General features: G+C 40.9%; 1 protein-coding gene across 2 annotated transcripts in view; it reads left to right on the top strand.

Annotated features, from left to right (window-relative positions):
• The window catches only part of GTF2IRD1 (GTF2I repeat domain containing 1), a 149,890-nt gene that overhangs the window by 88,242 nt on the left and 44,074 nt on the right, over nucleotides 1-17,574 (top strand). For both annotated transcript variants that reach the window (XM_070945644.1, XM_070945636.1), the window contains exons 7-13: nucleotides 4,460-4,549; nucleotides 7,858-7,941; nucleotides 10,202-10,385; nucleotides 10,970-10,995; nucleotides 12,975-13,095; nucleotides 14,766-14,803; nucleotides 16,261-16,341. In XM_070945644.1, the coding sequence (XP_070801745.1) occupies nucleotides 4,460-4,549; nucleotides 7,858-7,941; nucleotides 10,202-10,385; nucleotides 10,970-10,995; nucleotides 12,975-13,095; nucleotides 14,766-14,803; nucleotides 16,261-16,341 (624 nt within the window). The remainder of the gene's footprint in view (nucleotides 1-4,459; nucleotides 4,550-7,857; nucleotides 7,942-10,201; nucleotides 10,386-10,969; nucleotides 10,996-12,974; nucleotides 13,096-14,765; nucleotides 14,804-16,260; nucleotides 16,342-17,574) is intronic.

The raw sequence follows: 17,574 nt of genomic DNA, 5'->3' as shown, positions 1-17,574 counted from the left end.
ACATACATGCTCCTCACTCACTCTTCTTCCCCTCGAAATATGCTGCCCCTAATCTGAATGTAACATTGAGTCTTCATGACCAGTTGACCCCCCCCTCCATGAATTTATCCGATCCCCTTTTAAAGCCATTTAAGTAAGTAATCACCACCATGTCTGGGGACAATTCAGTTCTCAAATTCATTATGCATTAAGTGAAAAAGAGGTTGCTTTTTTCTATTTTAAATGTCCTCCTAGTTAGCTTTATTGAATATGTCCTGGTACTAATGTTTTGAGCAGTGGTGGGCTGCTGCTGGTTATAACAACCAGATCATCCGGAACCGAAAATGTGAGCACACGCATGCATGCGGCATCAAAAACCCGGCAATTATATAGGACGTGATAACACCAGGACAGGCGCGCGGGGCCAGCCGCTGGTTGGAACTACTGGTTCGCCTGAACTGGCCCGAACCGGCAGCAGCCCACCACTGGTTTTGAGAGGGGAGGAAAAAACTTCTTCCTCATCCATTTTCTCCAGGCCATTCATGATTTTATACACATTTTATATTTCAGTCACATTCAACTTTTTTCCTCGGTAGAGTCCCAAATGTGTCTTCTCATAAGGAAAGTGAGAATCACTTTACATTTACTTAAATTGAATTGCATTCGACATTTGGTTGGCCATTCACTCAGTCTGAAGAGATCCTCATAGACCTCTTCACTGTCACTCTGAATAATTCAGTAGTATCTGCAACCTTTACCACCTCACGGCTTGCCCTGAAGTCAAGAGTTATTTATTGAAAAGTCCCAGTCCCAGTGCAGGTGCTTAAGAAATTCCATTTCTTACATGCCTCCATGGAGAGAACTTCCCATTTAGTCATACATTCTTTTTTCTGTTTTTCAACCACTTAACAAAAGTGGTTTGTTAACAAAAAGACAAGTTTTCGTATTCTGTAACTCTAACGTTACTCAAGCACTTTTGACCATGACAGTTTTTTGATAAAAGTCATGTAAACGGGTGCAAGCATTATTTCAAAACAGAAGAAACCTATACTAATTTTTTAAATAAAACTGTAGCTTTTGTAACTAGCCTTCACCTATGAATTATAGGTAATCCCCAAGTTATGAGCATTCCTTTAGTGAATGTTTGAAGTTACGCGATAAACACCCCCTAGTGTTTGTGAATAAGTCCGGAAACTATGAATCTTGCAACACCACAGCAGTAGTTCGCTGTTATGAACAACTGTAGAGGCTTGGCAACATTCGTCCTGAATGTTGCCGGCCAAAATGGAGTTTCCGAGGGGCGGAACGTTCTGTTTGGGCCTCCACAGGCCTTCCCCGGCACATTGCAGGCTGAAATGGTGCTTCTGAGGGGCAGATCCTTGGGCCGGGAAGACCTTGGATGGTCTTAGGCAGGTGGCCTATTCCATCACTAGGGTCCCCATAGCCTTACCCACCCTGAAATACCTCATGTGCACTTAAGGAGCCTCGCATTTGATTAGCAAATGCGTGGGCAAAAGGAGGGAGTGATCCCGTTCAAGGTATGAGATTCACTCCCACAAATCCTCGGGTTATGAATGGAATGGGCAGGCTCCATTATATTCGTAATGTGAGCAGTACTTGTACATCTTTTAATGGAACCTCTTTGCAGCGTTTGAAGTATCCTATGGTCTCATGACCACAATTTGCAATGTTTTTTCCTATTTCTGATCTTTACTTCCAGTTTCCAGCAGAAAATGCCCATTGGGGAAAATGGATTTACTTAATGACCGCAGAATTCACTTAACCACTGCAAGAAATGTAAAAGCAGATCCGGTCACATGATGCCTTGACTTAGGACTGTGATTATGGGTTCATTTATAGTCGTAAGTCAATAACTGCTTATACAGCTACTCCTCGACTTACAGCAGTTTGTTTAGTGACCAAAGTTACAACAGCACTGAAAAAAGTGAGTTAAGACCGTTTTTCATAGTTACGACCTTTGCAGCATCCCCGTGATCATGCAATCAAAATTCAGATGCTTGGCAACTGTTTCGCATTTATGACCGTTGCTGTGTGTTAGGGGGTCATGTGATCAGCTTTTGCAGCCTTCTGACAAGCAAAGTCAATGGGGGAGCCAGATTCACTTAACAACCGTGTTACTAATTTAACAACAACTGTAACAAATGTGGCAAGAAAAGTCGTAAAATGGGGCAAAACTTAACAGTTAACAAATGTCTTCTTAACAGCAAATTTTAGGCTTAATTGTGGTCGTAAGTCAAGGACTACCTGTACTATAGTTTATCTGTGTCAGTGGGGTTCCCTTTACACAGTTCTGAGAATGGATCTTGTCTCATGTTCCTCTTAGCATACAGCTGCATCTCTAAAACAGGTCAAACCAGACTACACGGTCCTAGCAGTTTGTACTACTTGCTAACTGTGTAGGATTATCCCTGTTTAAAAATGTACCTCTGGAGGGCATATCAGTTATTATATTACATGTAGTCCTCGACTTACAAACACAATTGAGCCCAAAGGGTCTGTTGCTAAGCGGGACATTTGTTAAATGAATTTTGCCCTATTTTACAACCTTTCTTGCCACAGTTCTTAAGTGAATCACTGCAGATGTTAGTAACACAGTTGTTAAGCGAATCTAGCTTCCCCATTGACTTGGCTTGTTAGAAGCGAGTCAGAAGTTGTCAGCACAACCTCAGGACACTGCAACCATCATACATATGAGTCAGTTGTCAAGAGTCTGAATTTTGATGACATCATCATGGGGTTGCTGCAACGGTCTGTGAAAAATGCTCATAACTCACTTTTTTCAGTGCTGTTGTAACTTTAAACCAGTGGTGAAATCTAAAATTTGTTACTACCGGTTCTGTGGACGTGGCTTGGGGGGGGGCTGGTGGTAATGTGACTGGGTGGGCGTGGCCAATTTTTTTTTTTTAACTTTTAAAAGCATTTTTTCTACAACCTCTTCGGCGAAGAGGTTGTAAAAAAATGCTTTCAAAAGGCTCTGATGATCCCAGCTGAGTTGTCTGATCGGCGGAGGCTTTTTTTCTTTTAAAAGCCTCTGCCGATCAGGCAACTCAGCTGGGATCATCAGAGGCTTTTAAAACCATTTTTTCTACAACCTCTGAAGAGGTTGTAGAAAAAAATGCTTTTAAAAATTAAAAAAAAGCCCCTGATGATTGTGCGGCTCAGCTGGGCATGGGGGGGGGCAGGGATTTTTGCTACCGGTTTTCCGAACCACCCACCTCCATCGCTACCGGATCAGGCGATCTGGTCTGAACTGGGAGCATTTCACCCCTGCTTTGAACGGTCCCTAAATGAACACTCTGAGACATGAAATTCACAAATACCATAATTTAAAGTAATCTGACACCAAAGCTTCCCCAGATCCCCAATTTCAACTCTGGCCCCTCTTTATCTGCAGCAAACCTAGGACCAAGCCATGGTTTTAGGCCATGGACCAGGCTCACTGGTCCACAAACCATTTTCTAGTATTTAAAGCAGTGTTTCTGAAACTTAGCAGCTTTATGATTTGTGGACTTCAAATCTCACTGAAGAATTCTGGGGGTTGAAGTCCCCACATTTTAAAGTGGCCAAGGTTGGGAAACACTTCTGTAGAGTATTGTTTTATTTCTGTGTCAGAAGCACCAAGGCGCTTCTGTGATGAAAGGATCAGCCGGTGACATCACCATTACCTGGGGGACACCCAGGTGGGGATTCCTTTTATGTCCCTGTTAAGTTGCCTACTGAAGTGGTACCCATCTATCTACTTGTGGCTTTCACACTGTTGGTCCGGAAGGCGCTGGGGCGAGTGACGGAAGCTTACCACAACATGTGGCAGCAACCGGGTCTCAAATGCGAGCCTGCTTATTGTCAGCCCAGTATCCTAGCCACATGAGCCACTGCTCTCCATGCAAGGGCATGTTTAAGTCAAACTTGTCCTTGTTTAGCAAACTGCCTTGTACAGCAACCATTTGCAGTTACAATGGTGAGGGAAAAGTAACTGTGCAAACAATGCTTGTATTTACAACTTCCCAGATCTGAACAGCAGGGGAAAACTGAAATAAGATCATAAGCACAATCGCAGTTTAACTTAGCGACCACTTTGCTTAATGACAGAGTTGCCAGTCCCAATTGTGGTCACTAAACGAGGATTAGCTGTACAATAAAGTTGAATGTATTGCCTGTAATCAAGAAACTGCTTGAGGATGCTATGAAGTGATACCTCATTTTCTTTGTAAGCGAAGTTGTCACAACTCATCTTTACACATGCGTGATTAAAGTGAAGTGCATATAGTTCAGGATGAATAATTTCTTGGTTGTTGGTAAACTGTAGCATTTACCTTGCCTTTTCTTAATCGGTGTAGCTTCTTTGTAGAATATCCCAGATTCTTCTTTTCCTTTGCTCATGTTTTTTTTTTTTCTGATTTTTCCCTCATCCTCCCCTCCAGCAATCTCATGTTGCTTTCCTTTCTTTTTTTGTGTCCAGGACAGAAATCTATCCTTCCCGGTGGTCCACTCATCCAAAATGTCCATTCCTCCAAACGCATCCTTTTCTCCATAGTCCACAACAAATCAGGTAAGGCTGCATTCTCTGATCCTAAAGAACTGCACCAAAATTTTACAGGTGAGTGTGAATTCAGGTTATAGAGCTCTTTCATAGAAGACCTCTATCGCAAAAAAAAAAAAAGCTATTAGAAAAACAACACTAAATAATGTGACTAAAACATATGAAGAACGGTTGCAGGAACTGAGTATGTCTAGTTGAATGAAAAGACTAGGGGAGACATGATAGCAGTGTTCCAATATCTCAGGGGCTGCCACAAAGAAGAGGGAGTCAAGCTATTCTCCAAAGCATCTGAGGGCAGGACAAGAAACAATGGATGGAAACTAATCAAGGAGAGAAGCAATCTAGAACTAAGGAGAAATTTCCTGACAGTTAGAACAATTAATCAGTGGAACAACTTGCCTCCAGAAGTTACGAATGCTCCAATACTGGAAGTTTTTAAGAAGATGTTGGATAACCATTTGTCTGAAGTGGTGTAGGGTTTCCTGCCTAAGCAGGGGGTTGGACTAGAAAACCTCCAAGGTCCCTTCCAAGTCTGTTATTCTATTCTAATGGGGGGAAGGAAAATAAAGGCATAAGTGGTTGATCATAGATCTGGGATTACAGATAAATGAACGAAATAACAGGTTTAAATGATAGAAAGAACAAGTTTGGATGAATATTAAATTATAACAATAGCAGTTTGGCAATGGAAACAGTCCTTCAGGGAAGTGCTGTATTACTTACTAACTAAAGGTAGTCCTTAACTTACGATCACAACTGGGACCAGAATTTATTACCGTTTTTTGTGAATCCAATGTATCCAAATTCCCTCATTGGCTTTACTTGTCAGAAGCTGGCTGGGAAGGTTGCATATGGCAATCACATGATCCTGAGGTGTTGCAGCTGTCATAAAAACATACCGGTTGCCACGCGCCTAAATTTTGATCATAAGACTAAAGATTCTGTGGTGGCCATAAGTGTGAGGATTGATCCTAGGTCAATGCTGTTGTAACTTTGAACAGTCACTAAACGAATGGTTGTAAATTGAGGACTACCTGTATATGTTGGCATCTAAGGAATTGATTTAAGGTGATCAGAATTGCCTGCTTTAAGAAATTCCAGGAGCTCTCTGGAATTTCTCGGGCCTGCTACAAATAAGCTTGGAAGCCTTTGCAACTGAATCCTATGTTTAGTCTCTATTTTATTGTCTCCTTTAATGTACATTAGCTGGCATGAGTCTTCCTTTTCTTCACATCTAATGCAAGCCCATTGGGTTGGGGGCCTGCAACTTGCCTCCTGTCAGGTGCCAAAGATCAGGTCCACATGGGAAGGCCCAATTAATCTGATTTATTTCTACTCATTCCTGTGCACAGGAATATACTCAACTAAGGTTAGCACTAACTTCCCAGAAGTTAGATAAAGGTCAACGGAATTCAGGGGGATTGGACTTGGCTTGCTTGTGGCTACCTAGAGATTCTAGGCTGATCCCTTTTGACTCCACCCCCAGGTTCTTCTACCACTTCTATCTGGCAGTTCACAGATCATGTAGCACTTGGAATAGCGATGTGGTCACAAAAGGGGTGGGCCAATTCTTTCCCCCTTATTCTCCTTTGGGGAAGCTTTTAAAACTGGTAATAGAAGCAGTAGCATCCGACAAGCATACCTTCCTATCCCAAAGGTGCTTTTCAAGAGGCAATTGAACTTTCTGATTTTTCTTTGAAGATGTTTCGCTGCTCATCCAAGAAGCTTCTTTGGCTCTTCTTGGATGAGCAGCGAAAAGCACCTTTGGGACAACCATGACCTGGATCTCCATAGACATAGCTTCCTATCGTCATTTTAATTCTGCTCCAAAGTTCCTCAACAGTAGCTGAACTCCTACCGTAGTTTTCCTGTGGTCTACCTAGAGCAATATTGTTTGCACTGATTAGCAATGGTTTTCCAAGCTTTCAGACCAGACATTTTCCTACTTCTACACTAGAGATAGCAAGGAGATCAATCTGGCAGGTTATTTGAGCTAAACATATGTGTTCCACTCATTTCCCTATTATATTTAAAACATGATATATTTTCCGCTCAGAATTGACGGCACTCCAGTCTCTTACCCTTTTCTCATTGGCTTCTTTTCAGTTTTTCTGACTTTGATCGAGATAGTTTCTCATTAGCTTTTATAGCACATTTTAAAGTGATGATATATATTTATAACATACAGTTCTATTTTAATTCTTTTCTATAGATGCCAAGTCTAAATGTGGGATGTAAATATTTTTATAATACAAATACATTCAGTTGAGCTTGCCAGGAACTTAAAAAAAAATAATTATGTGCCTAGGCCACCCAGAATACTCACTTGAATAAAAAGACAGTCCATCAGTCAAGGAAGTAGGCTGTACAAACATCAGAGTAGCTGTCAGGCAAATCTCATTTTGGAGGACAAGCAGATGGACCACAGTTAGTCCCACCTCCTGCAGAAGTGTGAGGCAACAGAATGTCAAATCACTTGACCATGGTTTTGCATAAACAGAAATGGGGTAGGCACAGCCCCTGCAACTCATCCCCCCAAATTCTCTCATTACTCTCAGTCTGATGGAAAGTGACTTTTTTCCTTTTATGATAGAGGAGAAAGAACTGAACTGAGAAATATTTAGGTCAGCGATCAGCTATAGTTTAGGTAGATCTCATACTTCCAGCCAAACTTCAAGGACTCATTACTCTGTATGAATTCTTTCCCCTGGGCAGATGGCTTTAATAGTATCTCAGTGCCCATTTTTGCATTACAGACCTCCTACTGCTTGGGTATGACCTGCATAAATTTAAAAAAAAAGTACAATTCACTTGCAAAAAATGATGCATACAGCAGGTAGCAGTATCTGGCTAAACTGGCTTGGGTTTTGTTATTATTTGGCTGGAAGATCACCAGAAAATCCCAGGGCTGTATTCTACCCCGGGATCACTTCCATGTTGCTGTTTAAGAAAGAACTTGGAGCTCTTCATGAAGTTGCTGGAAGTTAAGTTTAAAGATTAAATCTTTTAACCTTTGAAACAGTCACCAGTAGAGACATCTGTATGAATGCAAAAAAAAAAAAAAAAAACAAACCTCAAACAAACTACAGCAGACTAAATGTATCTGGACTGATAATCGAGACCTACAATTTTGGATGATGGTTGCTGCATCTGCCTTGCTTTGTGATGATTTTGGAAACTATAGGTAGCAAGGCTCCCTATCTGGGGTAGCCAGTGCAAAAGAAGACCCCCTGGCGATGGGGTAGGAAGGCAAACCTTGCTTCACAAAGAGCAGATTTTTGCCTCTGGAGCACAGAATCTTCTTTTGTTTTCCTTAGATAAATGGGACAGTTTTATAAAAGAAACGGAAGATATCAACACCCTGAGGGAATGTGTGCAAATTCTGTTTAACAGTCGATATGGTGAGTGGGTGTGAAATTTCTGTTTATCATCTGTGGTGCTTGTGGCTTGCATATAATTATGAAGCAATTTTAAGGCTTTTTTTTTTCTCTCTTGATCCCAAGCTTTTTTAAAATGAAACCTCTATTTGCTGTTATTGCAATAGATGGCTTGTGTTACATGTCCCTTCCTTAATTCCTTCTCGGTAAGGTGGGTTTTTTTGGGTTTTTTTGGTTGCTACAGCTTTTAAGGAAGTTCGAGGCGGCGGGGAGGGTCTCCATTTGAAAAGTCAACTTTTATCAATCTCTAAATTGGCCTTTCTCAATGGCAAACCCTGTGGAAGCCGAAACAGCAAGGGTGTTATTTATCAGGGAAGCGCATCTGTGGCAGAAAACCAGTAGCCGTCCAGATGTTATTGGATTGCCACTCCAATTCCTGGTCAGTACTGGGAGGGGCTGATGGGAACTGGTTTCCAACAGAAAACCGAAGACCACACGATCCCTATTATGTGAATATAACAAGGAGTACTTGGTCTTCTGTAAATAACTTTACCATGATGATAGTTGCTCCTTTTGAAAATACATCAGCAGTTCTTGTTTTATCCCCACCCTATGGAAGTAGCTTGTGGTAAATTGGGTTTTTGAGTCTGTAATGTGCCAGTTTCAGGAAAGACACTAATTGCTACGATTTTCTGCAAGATGGCATCATCCATCATGATGATCTTCATGGTTACCTTCTGAATGATGTGAATTTTTTGTAAATATTTCTCTGTCTCTTAGCTCTCCTCTTCCTCCTCCTCCTCCTCCTCCTCCTCTACTTCTTCCTTCCATCCCTTCTCCTTCCTCCCCTTCTCTTGCTTTTTTCCTCTGGTATTTTGATTTTTAAAGATTTGTGCAGGGTTAAACATTAAAAGATAAACAGGAAGAGTTGCTTTGGGATAGCACAAATGACTCATGTTTCTTTGTATAAAGCGCACTGTATACACAGCAATAAAAACATTCACTTTCAATAAAGGCTCAAGCATTGACTTGTACATAGCTCAGTACAGTTATGCCCACATTTAAAATTGGATTGCTGAGGCTAAGAAACTGGGATAGGCCTAAGATGGGAAGGTGATCTGAATTTGGTATGTTCTGATATATCACTTGATCTCTGAAATACTATTGCCAAAGTAAGCAATATTTATGCAATTTATGTGGTGGGGGAGCCACACGGGGCAGAGCAATTTTGAAGGAATTAAAGTTAAAGACTAATTTGAGAAGTCTATGTTGTTTTGCATTTAAATTAACAAGAGAGTCCCTTCCCCTGCTCTTCTTAGCAATTTCCTGTTGAAATTCAAGTGCACAATTTCTGACAGATTGGGCTGGAAATGAAAAATAATCACATGCAGATTGTGGATTCTATACAACTACATTCTGCATGAATGATATTGCTTTTAAATTTTTTTTTGTTTCAATGGGATTCTGATTTGTTTGGAGTCTTACTTTTATATTGAATGGTTTCAAAGGGGCCAATATCTCATCATAATAACCAATGCCATCATCATGATCTAATTAATACCTTTATATGTTGTCTGAATCCCAGTAACCCTGGGTGGTTGTGATCCCAGGATCGGTGGTCAAGGCCTATTCAAAAACTGGGCTCATCTCAGTATGGACCATAAGCTGCCTGTGCAGTTAAAACTATATATTACCTTAGATATCAAAGGCAGAGCTGAGGAATACACAAGAACTAAGCTACAGTGTGATTTGTCTTAGGAGGAATGTGGTTTGTAAACCTAGTCATTCTAGGTTGTTGTTAATTGCTTTTAATTTATCACGATATGTAAATCTGCTATGGTTTATTCATAATTAAATCATAGCTTAAGCAGTGTTTGAATTTGAAGAAGTGATTGGGTTTGCATAACATACTTAACCTGAATTATCTCATTTTCTGGGCATATCCAAATCACTGAATCATTCACTGAATTAAACAGTGGGTTTGTACAGTACATTAAGCCATAAAGAACTAACCAAGATTAAAAATAAGCAAGTACATATGCTTATGTCTTCAACTAAACTGGGCTGAATGCACACAGCCAACATATCTCTCGGTTTCAGCCACTGGGGATTATGGGCACATGGATGTCCAGTTTGAGGGCATTCCAGAGAAACAGAGGGGTCAATTTTGTGACACGGAAGACTGGATTGTAGAGGCCTTTGGTCTAATCCAGTGGGGTTTGTCTTATGTTCTTATTCTTCTGCCTGTTCTTATATTAAAGATTCTATGTTCTACCATGTTCAGCTGAAGCCTTGGGGCTGGATCACATGGTCCCTGTCCCGTACCGGAAAATTGCCTGTGATCCGGAAGCAGTAGAAATCATTGGAATTCCGGACAAAATCCCCTTCAAGAGGCCCTGCACCTACGGGGTCCCCAAGCTCAAGCGGATCTTGGAAGAAAGGCACAATATCCATTTCGTGATCAAAAGGTACTTCACTGCTTCAGCATCTCATAAGTGGATGCTGGAAGGAACTGCGAAGTTTGGGACCTTCCATTTCAATCAGGGACACCTCTGGATAGGTCAAAAAAGGATGTTATCTCTATCCATTTTCACACACACACACACACACACACACACACACACACACACACACGCTTCTGATTCCAGTGGAAATAAGACTTTGTAAATGGTTCTAGCATTTCTCCAACTTTATTTTCTTGAGGCACATTTCAGAATTTATCAGGGCTCACCCAAAAAGGCAATACAAGTTTTTATTACAATAGAAAAACATCCTCAATTTGTAGTCCCACAAATCCCAGTAACTGGATTCAGCATCTTATTTATCTATTACTGGCACGATAAATTTTAAAAATCGCTTTCTAAATAACCATCAAGAAGTTTAGCTCTCTTTTCATGTGAAAAGGAATAAAAATGTCTACGTCATTCTGGTAAGCTTGTGAACCACTGATTGAAGGGTGGTAATGTTTATCCCCCTATCAATTTCAGATGGATGGTTTTTATTGTTATTTTTCCCCTTCTTTACCCCTGAATAATTTCTCCTTCCTTTACAGGATGTTTGATGAAAGAATTTTTACAGGTATGTCAGACATTTCCCCCAAAGATCCTGTCAAATAGAATTCAGCAAGACATTTTGAAGCTTTTTCCTTCTCTGAATTTCAAAAAGATGTATTAACTACTACTATCGGTACTAGAGTAGGGACTTCTTCCTATGACACTGAAATGTGATTTGCTATTTAGTTTGAGTTGTAGCAAATGACACTAGACTGGAGAAGCTTGTGTAAAAACATATTAACTGTACCTGTGGTTTGTTGTAAGCAATCAGCTTTATAACCCAAGGCCTGAATCTGTCTCATTTAGTAATTAAAAATGGATAATAAAATTATTCACAGTCTTTCAGAATTGATTGCTCAGCTGAAATGTGGTCCACCCATGGTTGAATTGGAAGAAAACAATATTGAGATGAACAAATTGAAAGGAATTGAGATGTCCCTGTTGCCAATCCCTATCTTGCCTTCATTGTCCCTCTTCCCAGTCATTCCCAGTCACCTGATTTCACTCCAAGGAAACAGGTGTCCTTCAGTGGTAATAGAATACAAAAAATACAGTTTTTAACACTGGAACACCAGAGAACGACTTAAGCTTGACTCACGTCTAGACTGGGAATGTGTTGGTGGCAACATCATGGGGTCACAGTAGAAAAGAGGTCTTCTCAGACTAGGTTGGTGATGTTGGTTAGGTTGGAAGAGGGAAACTTTCAGTCAAAAATGAATATGAAATCTTCCAAACTTGGCCATGTAAGGGAAAACTAAAAGTTGCACATAAACTCAAGACTTGTTTTGACTCAACATTGTAACAGTGTTTGATGATATTCTGCTAGAAATAAACTAGTTGTCAGAACAGGTGAGAGATTTTATCGTCTCTTATCTTCTGGCCCAAATACCAGATATGATTCTTCTGCTCTGTAGAGCAATTCTGTAAAATAAATGGAATTTTCAGAGCCTCCCCTGAGTGTGATAAGCTTTTCAAACCCATTGGAAAGGATTTGGGCCTTTTTCTTTTAATGAGAAGTTAAGATGCCCACATTTTTCTCCTGAAGGCTTGTGGAACAGTTTTCATTATAAGCTCTACCAATAATGAAAGCACCTTCCACAAATGGCAAATTGGAAGAAATGAGATTATGCTGTGACATTAGCACTGATTGATTAATTATGCGCCATCAAGTCAGTGTTGACTCATAGTGAGCAAGTAGTTTTTCCCCAGAGCAACCGGATTCCAGTGGGGTCCTTTACATCTTCTAAGGCTGGATATTGGTTTTAAGAAGTTCTTAAAGGGAACGTTTTTCTTTCTTTCTCTGGAGGATGGCATTTCTTTGGAATAACCTGCTGGCTCATAGAACTGTAGAGTGGGATCCCTTGTTCAGAGCAGTCTCCAGGAATACATATCTGATATATTAAGAGCTGTGGCTGCGCAGTGGTTAGAATGCAGTACTGGAGGCTACTTCTGCTGACTGCCAACTGACCGCAATTTGGCAGTTCGAATCTCAGGCTCAAGGTTGACTCAGCCTTCCATCCTTCCGAGGTCGGTAAAATGAGGACCCAGATTGTTAGGGGCAATAGGCTGACTCTGTAAACCGCTTAGAGAGGGCTGTAAAGCACTGGGAAGCAGTATATAACTACAGTATATGACCATCCATCCACTTCCATTCTTCATGTTGCTGATGGATGCCCAAGAGGCAAAACTTTCTAAAGGCTGATACCTTGATATGTGTTTTAGACCAGGGGTCCCCAACCCCCGAGCCGCAAACCACTATCGGGCCATGGCCCGTTTGGAACTGGGCCGTGTGAGTGGCTCGCTGGCACACATATGTGCACGCGGCTTGACTTGTGTGAGTGGTGGGTCGGCGGGAGGCAGTTCTTCTCTCCTCCCACCCTGCTGGGCTGCCAAGCCGGAAAGCTTGGGGACCGCCGTTTTAGTTCTTTTTCCTTCAAAATTGGGCAACAGCAAAATATCTTTTTTTTTTTTTCTTTCCTCATGCTGCCCAATCCTCATCACCAGGAAACAAATTTACCAAAGATGCAACCAAGATTGAGCCATCAAGCCCCTCTGGGGAAGTCTCCCCTGAACCACATAGAATGGCATTTCTTGATTTAGCAGGGACTTCTCAAGCTAATCATAGGTAAGCTCATTTTTATCTTGTTTAAATGATGGTGCACGAAGATCAAGGTGTATCATTGCTGGGATATGTAGCTGACAATGCTGCCTCTGAACATGGAGGTTATATTTTAGTTAATACTTATTTATACAATTCTTCCATGATTACATTATTTTTTAAACTAAATAGTTCAGCAGCCATCATGATATTTTGGGACAAGAGTTCCATACTTTGATTATACTGTGTTAAAAAATATATCAAGCCATTATTTGGAAAGTCATTGGGATTCCAATGACTTTATTAAAAGCGTGAACTGTAAAGCCACAAATACTTGTTATTTGATTAAATGTATTCTTTCTTTGTTGTCCTATACCTGTGTTTCTTAGAAAAAACTTATTAGGTGATACTGTCACCATCTTGTTTTTTTCTATGTTCAGGTTGTTTCCCAGACAGTCACTAGATGGCAGCAGATACAACCATCTCCTCTTTGCTGCCATCTAATGGTCATATTGTCACCTTAGATTTGGCAGCCTTGTTCTAGATAAGATCAAGAAAAGAATTACAATAGATGTTCATCTTTATTACTTAAATTTCAATCTCACTTTTTCCAGAAAGCTGTTTTGTTGATACAATGGCCCAGTGATATGATTAAGTTAAAAGAAAGACATAATTCCATAACCACTGAACAGGGATATTTATATACATTTATTGCCTTGTCAGTTCTATTGATCTCTCATAAAAGAAATCAATTTCACATCTCAGCTTGCCAAGCATAAAGACAAGGTACTATAGTAAAAATAGCTAAAGATTCACTGCAGTTTAGCACAGGAAGTATTCTTCTATCTTAGAAGACATTATTCTTTTGAGAAGGATGTGAAGTATGTATTAAAGAGTTGATATAAATAGGATGATCCTATTTATCCAAATGATCCCATCCTCCAGCCTTGAATATTTTATGTGACTGGCAGATTCCAGATCCAAAGGATACTTAGAAGAATGCAGAATGCAAAGAATGCAACACACCGAACCAGAGCAAATCTTCAACTTATGACCAAAATTGAGCCCAAAATTTATGTTGCTAAGCAAAACAAGCTAAACAAGAGCCGAGGTGGCGCAGTGGTTAGGCTGCAGTACTGCGGCTACTTCAGCTGACTGCTAGTTCAGCAGATCAGCGGATCAAATCTCACCGGCTCAAGGTTGACTCAGCCTTCCATCCTTCCGAGGTGGGTAAAATGAGGACCCAGATTGTTGGCGGCAATATGTTATTTAGTATACTGTCTTTGGTGTAAGCCGCCCAGAGTCCTCGAAGAGTGGGCAGCATAGAAATATATAAAATAAAATAAAATAAATAAAATAAAGATATTTGTTCAATGAATTTTGCCCCAGTTTACAACCCTTGTTTCCACAATTGCAGTTGTTAAGTGAATCTGGCTTTCTCATTGACTTTGCTTGTCAGAAGGTCGCAAAAGGGGATATGACCCCAGGTTGTTGCAGCCGTCATAAGTATGAACCGATTGCCAAGCATCACATAACCATGGGAATGCTGCAACGGTTGTAAGTGTGAAAAGTGATCATAAGTTACTTTCTCAGTGCTGTTGTAACTTCAAATGGCCACTAAACGAATGGTTGTAAATTGAGGACTACTTGTAATCTGTAAATCACAAAACCTGCTTGATCCTGCTTTCATTTGCTAGGTCTGAAAAATGCCTCATCTCTGGAGACTGTGAACCAGGTAAGTCACCAGCAACCACTGCTTTGTTGAAGTAATGGTAAGAAAAAGATAGTAGGGACCTTCTGCATTTGAATATAATATTGAGTTAATTATGTAGTGTTGCTGTAGTTTTCATGATTTAATGTAATGAATTATGTACTATAATCTGTTTATTTATTTTTCCCAATTTATATAGCTCCCGAGCTCCCAAATCATATATCTATAAATATGTGTGCCTTAGTATATGTACTAAGTCAATTAAGGTAGTAGATAACCAATAAGATAAAGTTAAGATTCTCTTTAAAAATGCCAAACATTGGTTTGCCTAGAACAAAGGTTCTAATCCTCATGACTATTATGGAGAAGAATTCTAAAAGTTGGAGCTTAGAGGAGTTTCTTGCCCTAGATCAGGGGTCAGCAACCTGTGGCTCCGGAGCCGCATGCGGCTCTTTGGACCCTCTGCTGTGGCTCCCTGTCAGGTGATCCCACCACTGGCTGGCCCCGCCCCTCGCCCTCCCCTCCCAGTCACTCCTCGCCTGGCCTGAGAAGGTGGGGGATGGAGAAGCAATCAGGACAGAGACAGCGAGATACAGAGAGAGGGGGAGAGAGGGAGGGAGGGAGGGGAGAAAGAGATATGTCAAAAGGATTTTGTGGTTCCTGGTGTTTTTTAACAACTGGTTCTCTTCCCTAATGACCGGCTGGGTAGGCATGGCTGGGTAGGAAGTGAGTGACATTGAGTTCGCCACACCCACCCAGGTTTTGTGGCTCCCAGTGTTTTCTTTTTTGTGGGAAACGGGTCCAAATATCTCTTTGAGTATTTAAGGTTGCAGACCCCTGCCTTAGATATACCCTTGATATATATCCTTGCCCTTCTTGAACTTGATATATGGGTTGGGGTTCCAGATTCAATTTGTATATGTTCAGGAAAAGATAAGTAGGAACTACGGGCAGTTTTTGTAAATTGCTATGATCCTAAACTTATGAAAGGCAGCTTCTGCATTCCTGTTTATATAAATCCTTTGTTCAGCACCATGAGGACTAGAATCTTACTTTATTTTTGTACAGAAGAGCTATTAACTCGGTTGCAGAGCATATGTACCAAAGTTCCCTTCAGTAGATGCAACGTTATATATATTTATTTAATAAATAGATATGCTTCTATTTATCTAGGTTCAATCCTTGGCATCTCCAAAATGGAAACACTCCTGTCTGAGATCCTCAGCCTTTATTATAAACTACTTTAGGTGTTTTAAAAATAAGAAGGCATACAAAGTTACAAATAAATAAGGGAGACTGAAAGAGAAGAGTAAATGACCAAACTAATTAATGATACTGCTTTAAGTATCACAATAGTAAACAAGGGAGAAAAAGATGATAAACAATAATTTCTTGTTACAGATTTTATGGACTTCTTTATCTAAGCAACACTCTCTCTCTCCTGTTCCAAATTCTCACTGTTCTTCTGATTTCCTTGATAGGTACCTCAGGGGAACTGGGAGGGATTAAACGCATCAAAATAGAACCAGACGAAGTGGACATAATTCAGATCACTGTTCCAGGTCAGTACATTTCACACAGAAGGTTCCCAAGGCCTTCTCGGCATCTTTTCAGACTTCTCCAACTTGATTTCTGTTCGATGTTGCTATACACAAATATCTGGAGGTTGTCAGGCTGAGCCCTCAAAAAAAAAATCTAGGCCGGGAGTTGACAAATTTTTTTTCCAGCTCTGGTTCTCAAACCAAATCTGAATTTTTGTGAAATTTTACCGTACTCTCAAAACAGGATGACTGAAATTTGGCAAGATTTCAGAAAATTGGTCTGTTATTGTGATTGTCTCTTAAAGTCCTGACAGGTGTCTTGGCATTGATTGGCCCTGCTTTGGCAACCACTGATCGGTGTGTAATTACTCCCCCAGACCAAACCAGATAAGCTAGTTTGGTCTAACGGTTAAGCACCAGGCTAGACATCAGAAGATTGAGTTCTAGTCCCACCTTAGGTATGAAAGCCATCTGGGTGATTTTGGGCCAATCACCAGGAGATTGTGAGTTCTAGTCTCACCTTATGCATAAAAACTGGCTGGGTGACTTTGGGCCAATCACCAGGAGATTGTGAGTTCTAGTCCCACCTTAGGTATGAAAGCCATCTGGGTGATTTTGGGACAATCACCAGGAGATTGTGAGTTCTAGTCCCACCTTATGCATGAAAACTGGCTGGGTGACTTTGGGCCAATCACCAGGAGATTGTGAGTTCTAGTCCCACCTTAGGTATGAAAGCCATCTGGGTGATTTTGGGACAATCACCAGGAGATTGTGAGTTCTAGTCCCACCTTATGCATGAAAACTGGCTGGGTGACTTTGGGCCAATCACCAGGAGTTTGTGAGTTCTAGTCCCACCTTAGGTATGAAAGCCATCTGGGTGATTTTGGGCCAATCACCAGGAGATTGTGAGTTCTAGTCCCACCTTATGCATGAAAACTGGCTGGGTGACTTTGGGCCAATCACCAGGAGGTTGTGAATTCTAGTTCCACCTTAGGCATGAAAGCCGGCTGGGTGACCTTGGGCCAATCACCAGGAAGTTGTGAGTTCTAGTCCCACTTTAGGCATGAAAGCCGGCTGAGTGACCTTGGGCCAATCACCAGGAGATTGTGAGTTCTAGTCCCACCTTACGCATGAAAGCTGTTCTGCCCCAGCTCCGGATTCCCGAGGATATTGACACACACCAATGGTCCTTATAAAATTTATTAAGTAGCAAGAATAAACGAAAGTCCGGCAAAGGTTGGCTACCAGCCCAGA

Source organism: Pituophis catenifer, unplaced genomic scaffold (genome assembly GCF_029215685.1).
Source record: "Pituophis catenifer annectens isolate HBS135680 unplaced genomic scaffold, rPitCat1.0.hap2 SCAF_1, whole genome shotgun sequence".
NCBI lineage: Eukaryota > Metazoa > Chordata > Lepidosauria > Squamata > Colubridae > Pituophis > Pituophis catenifer.
The sequence above is the reverse complement of the archived record's forward strand: the minus strand, read 5'-3'. Positions and strand labels throughout refer to the sequence as shown.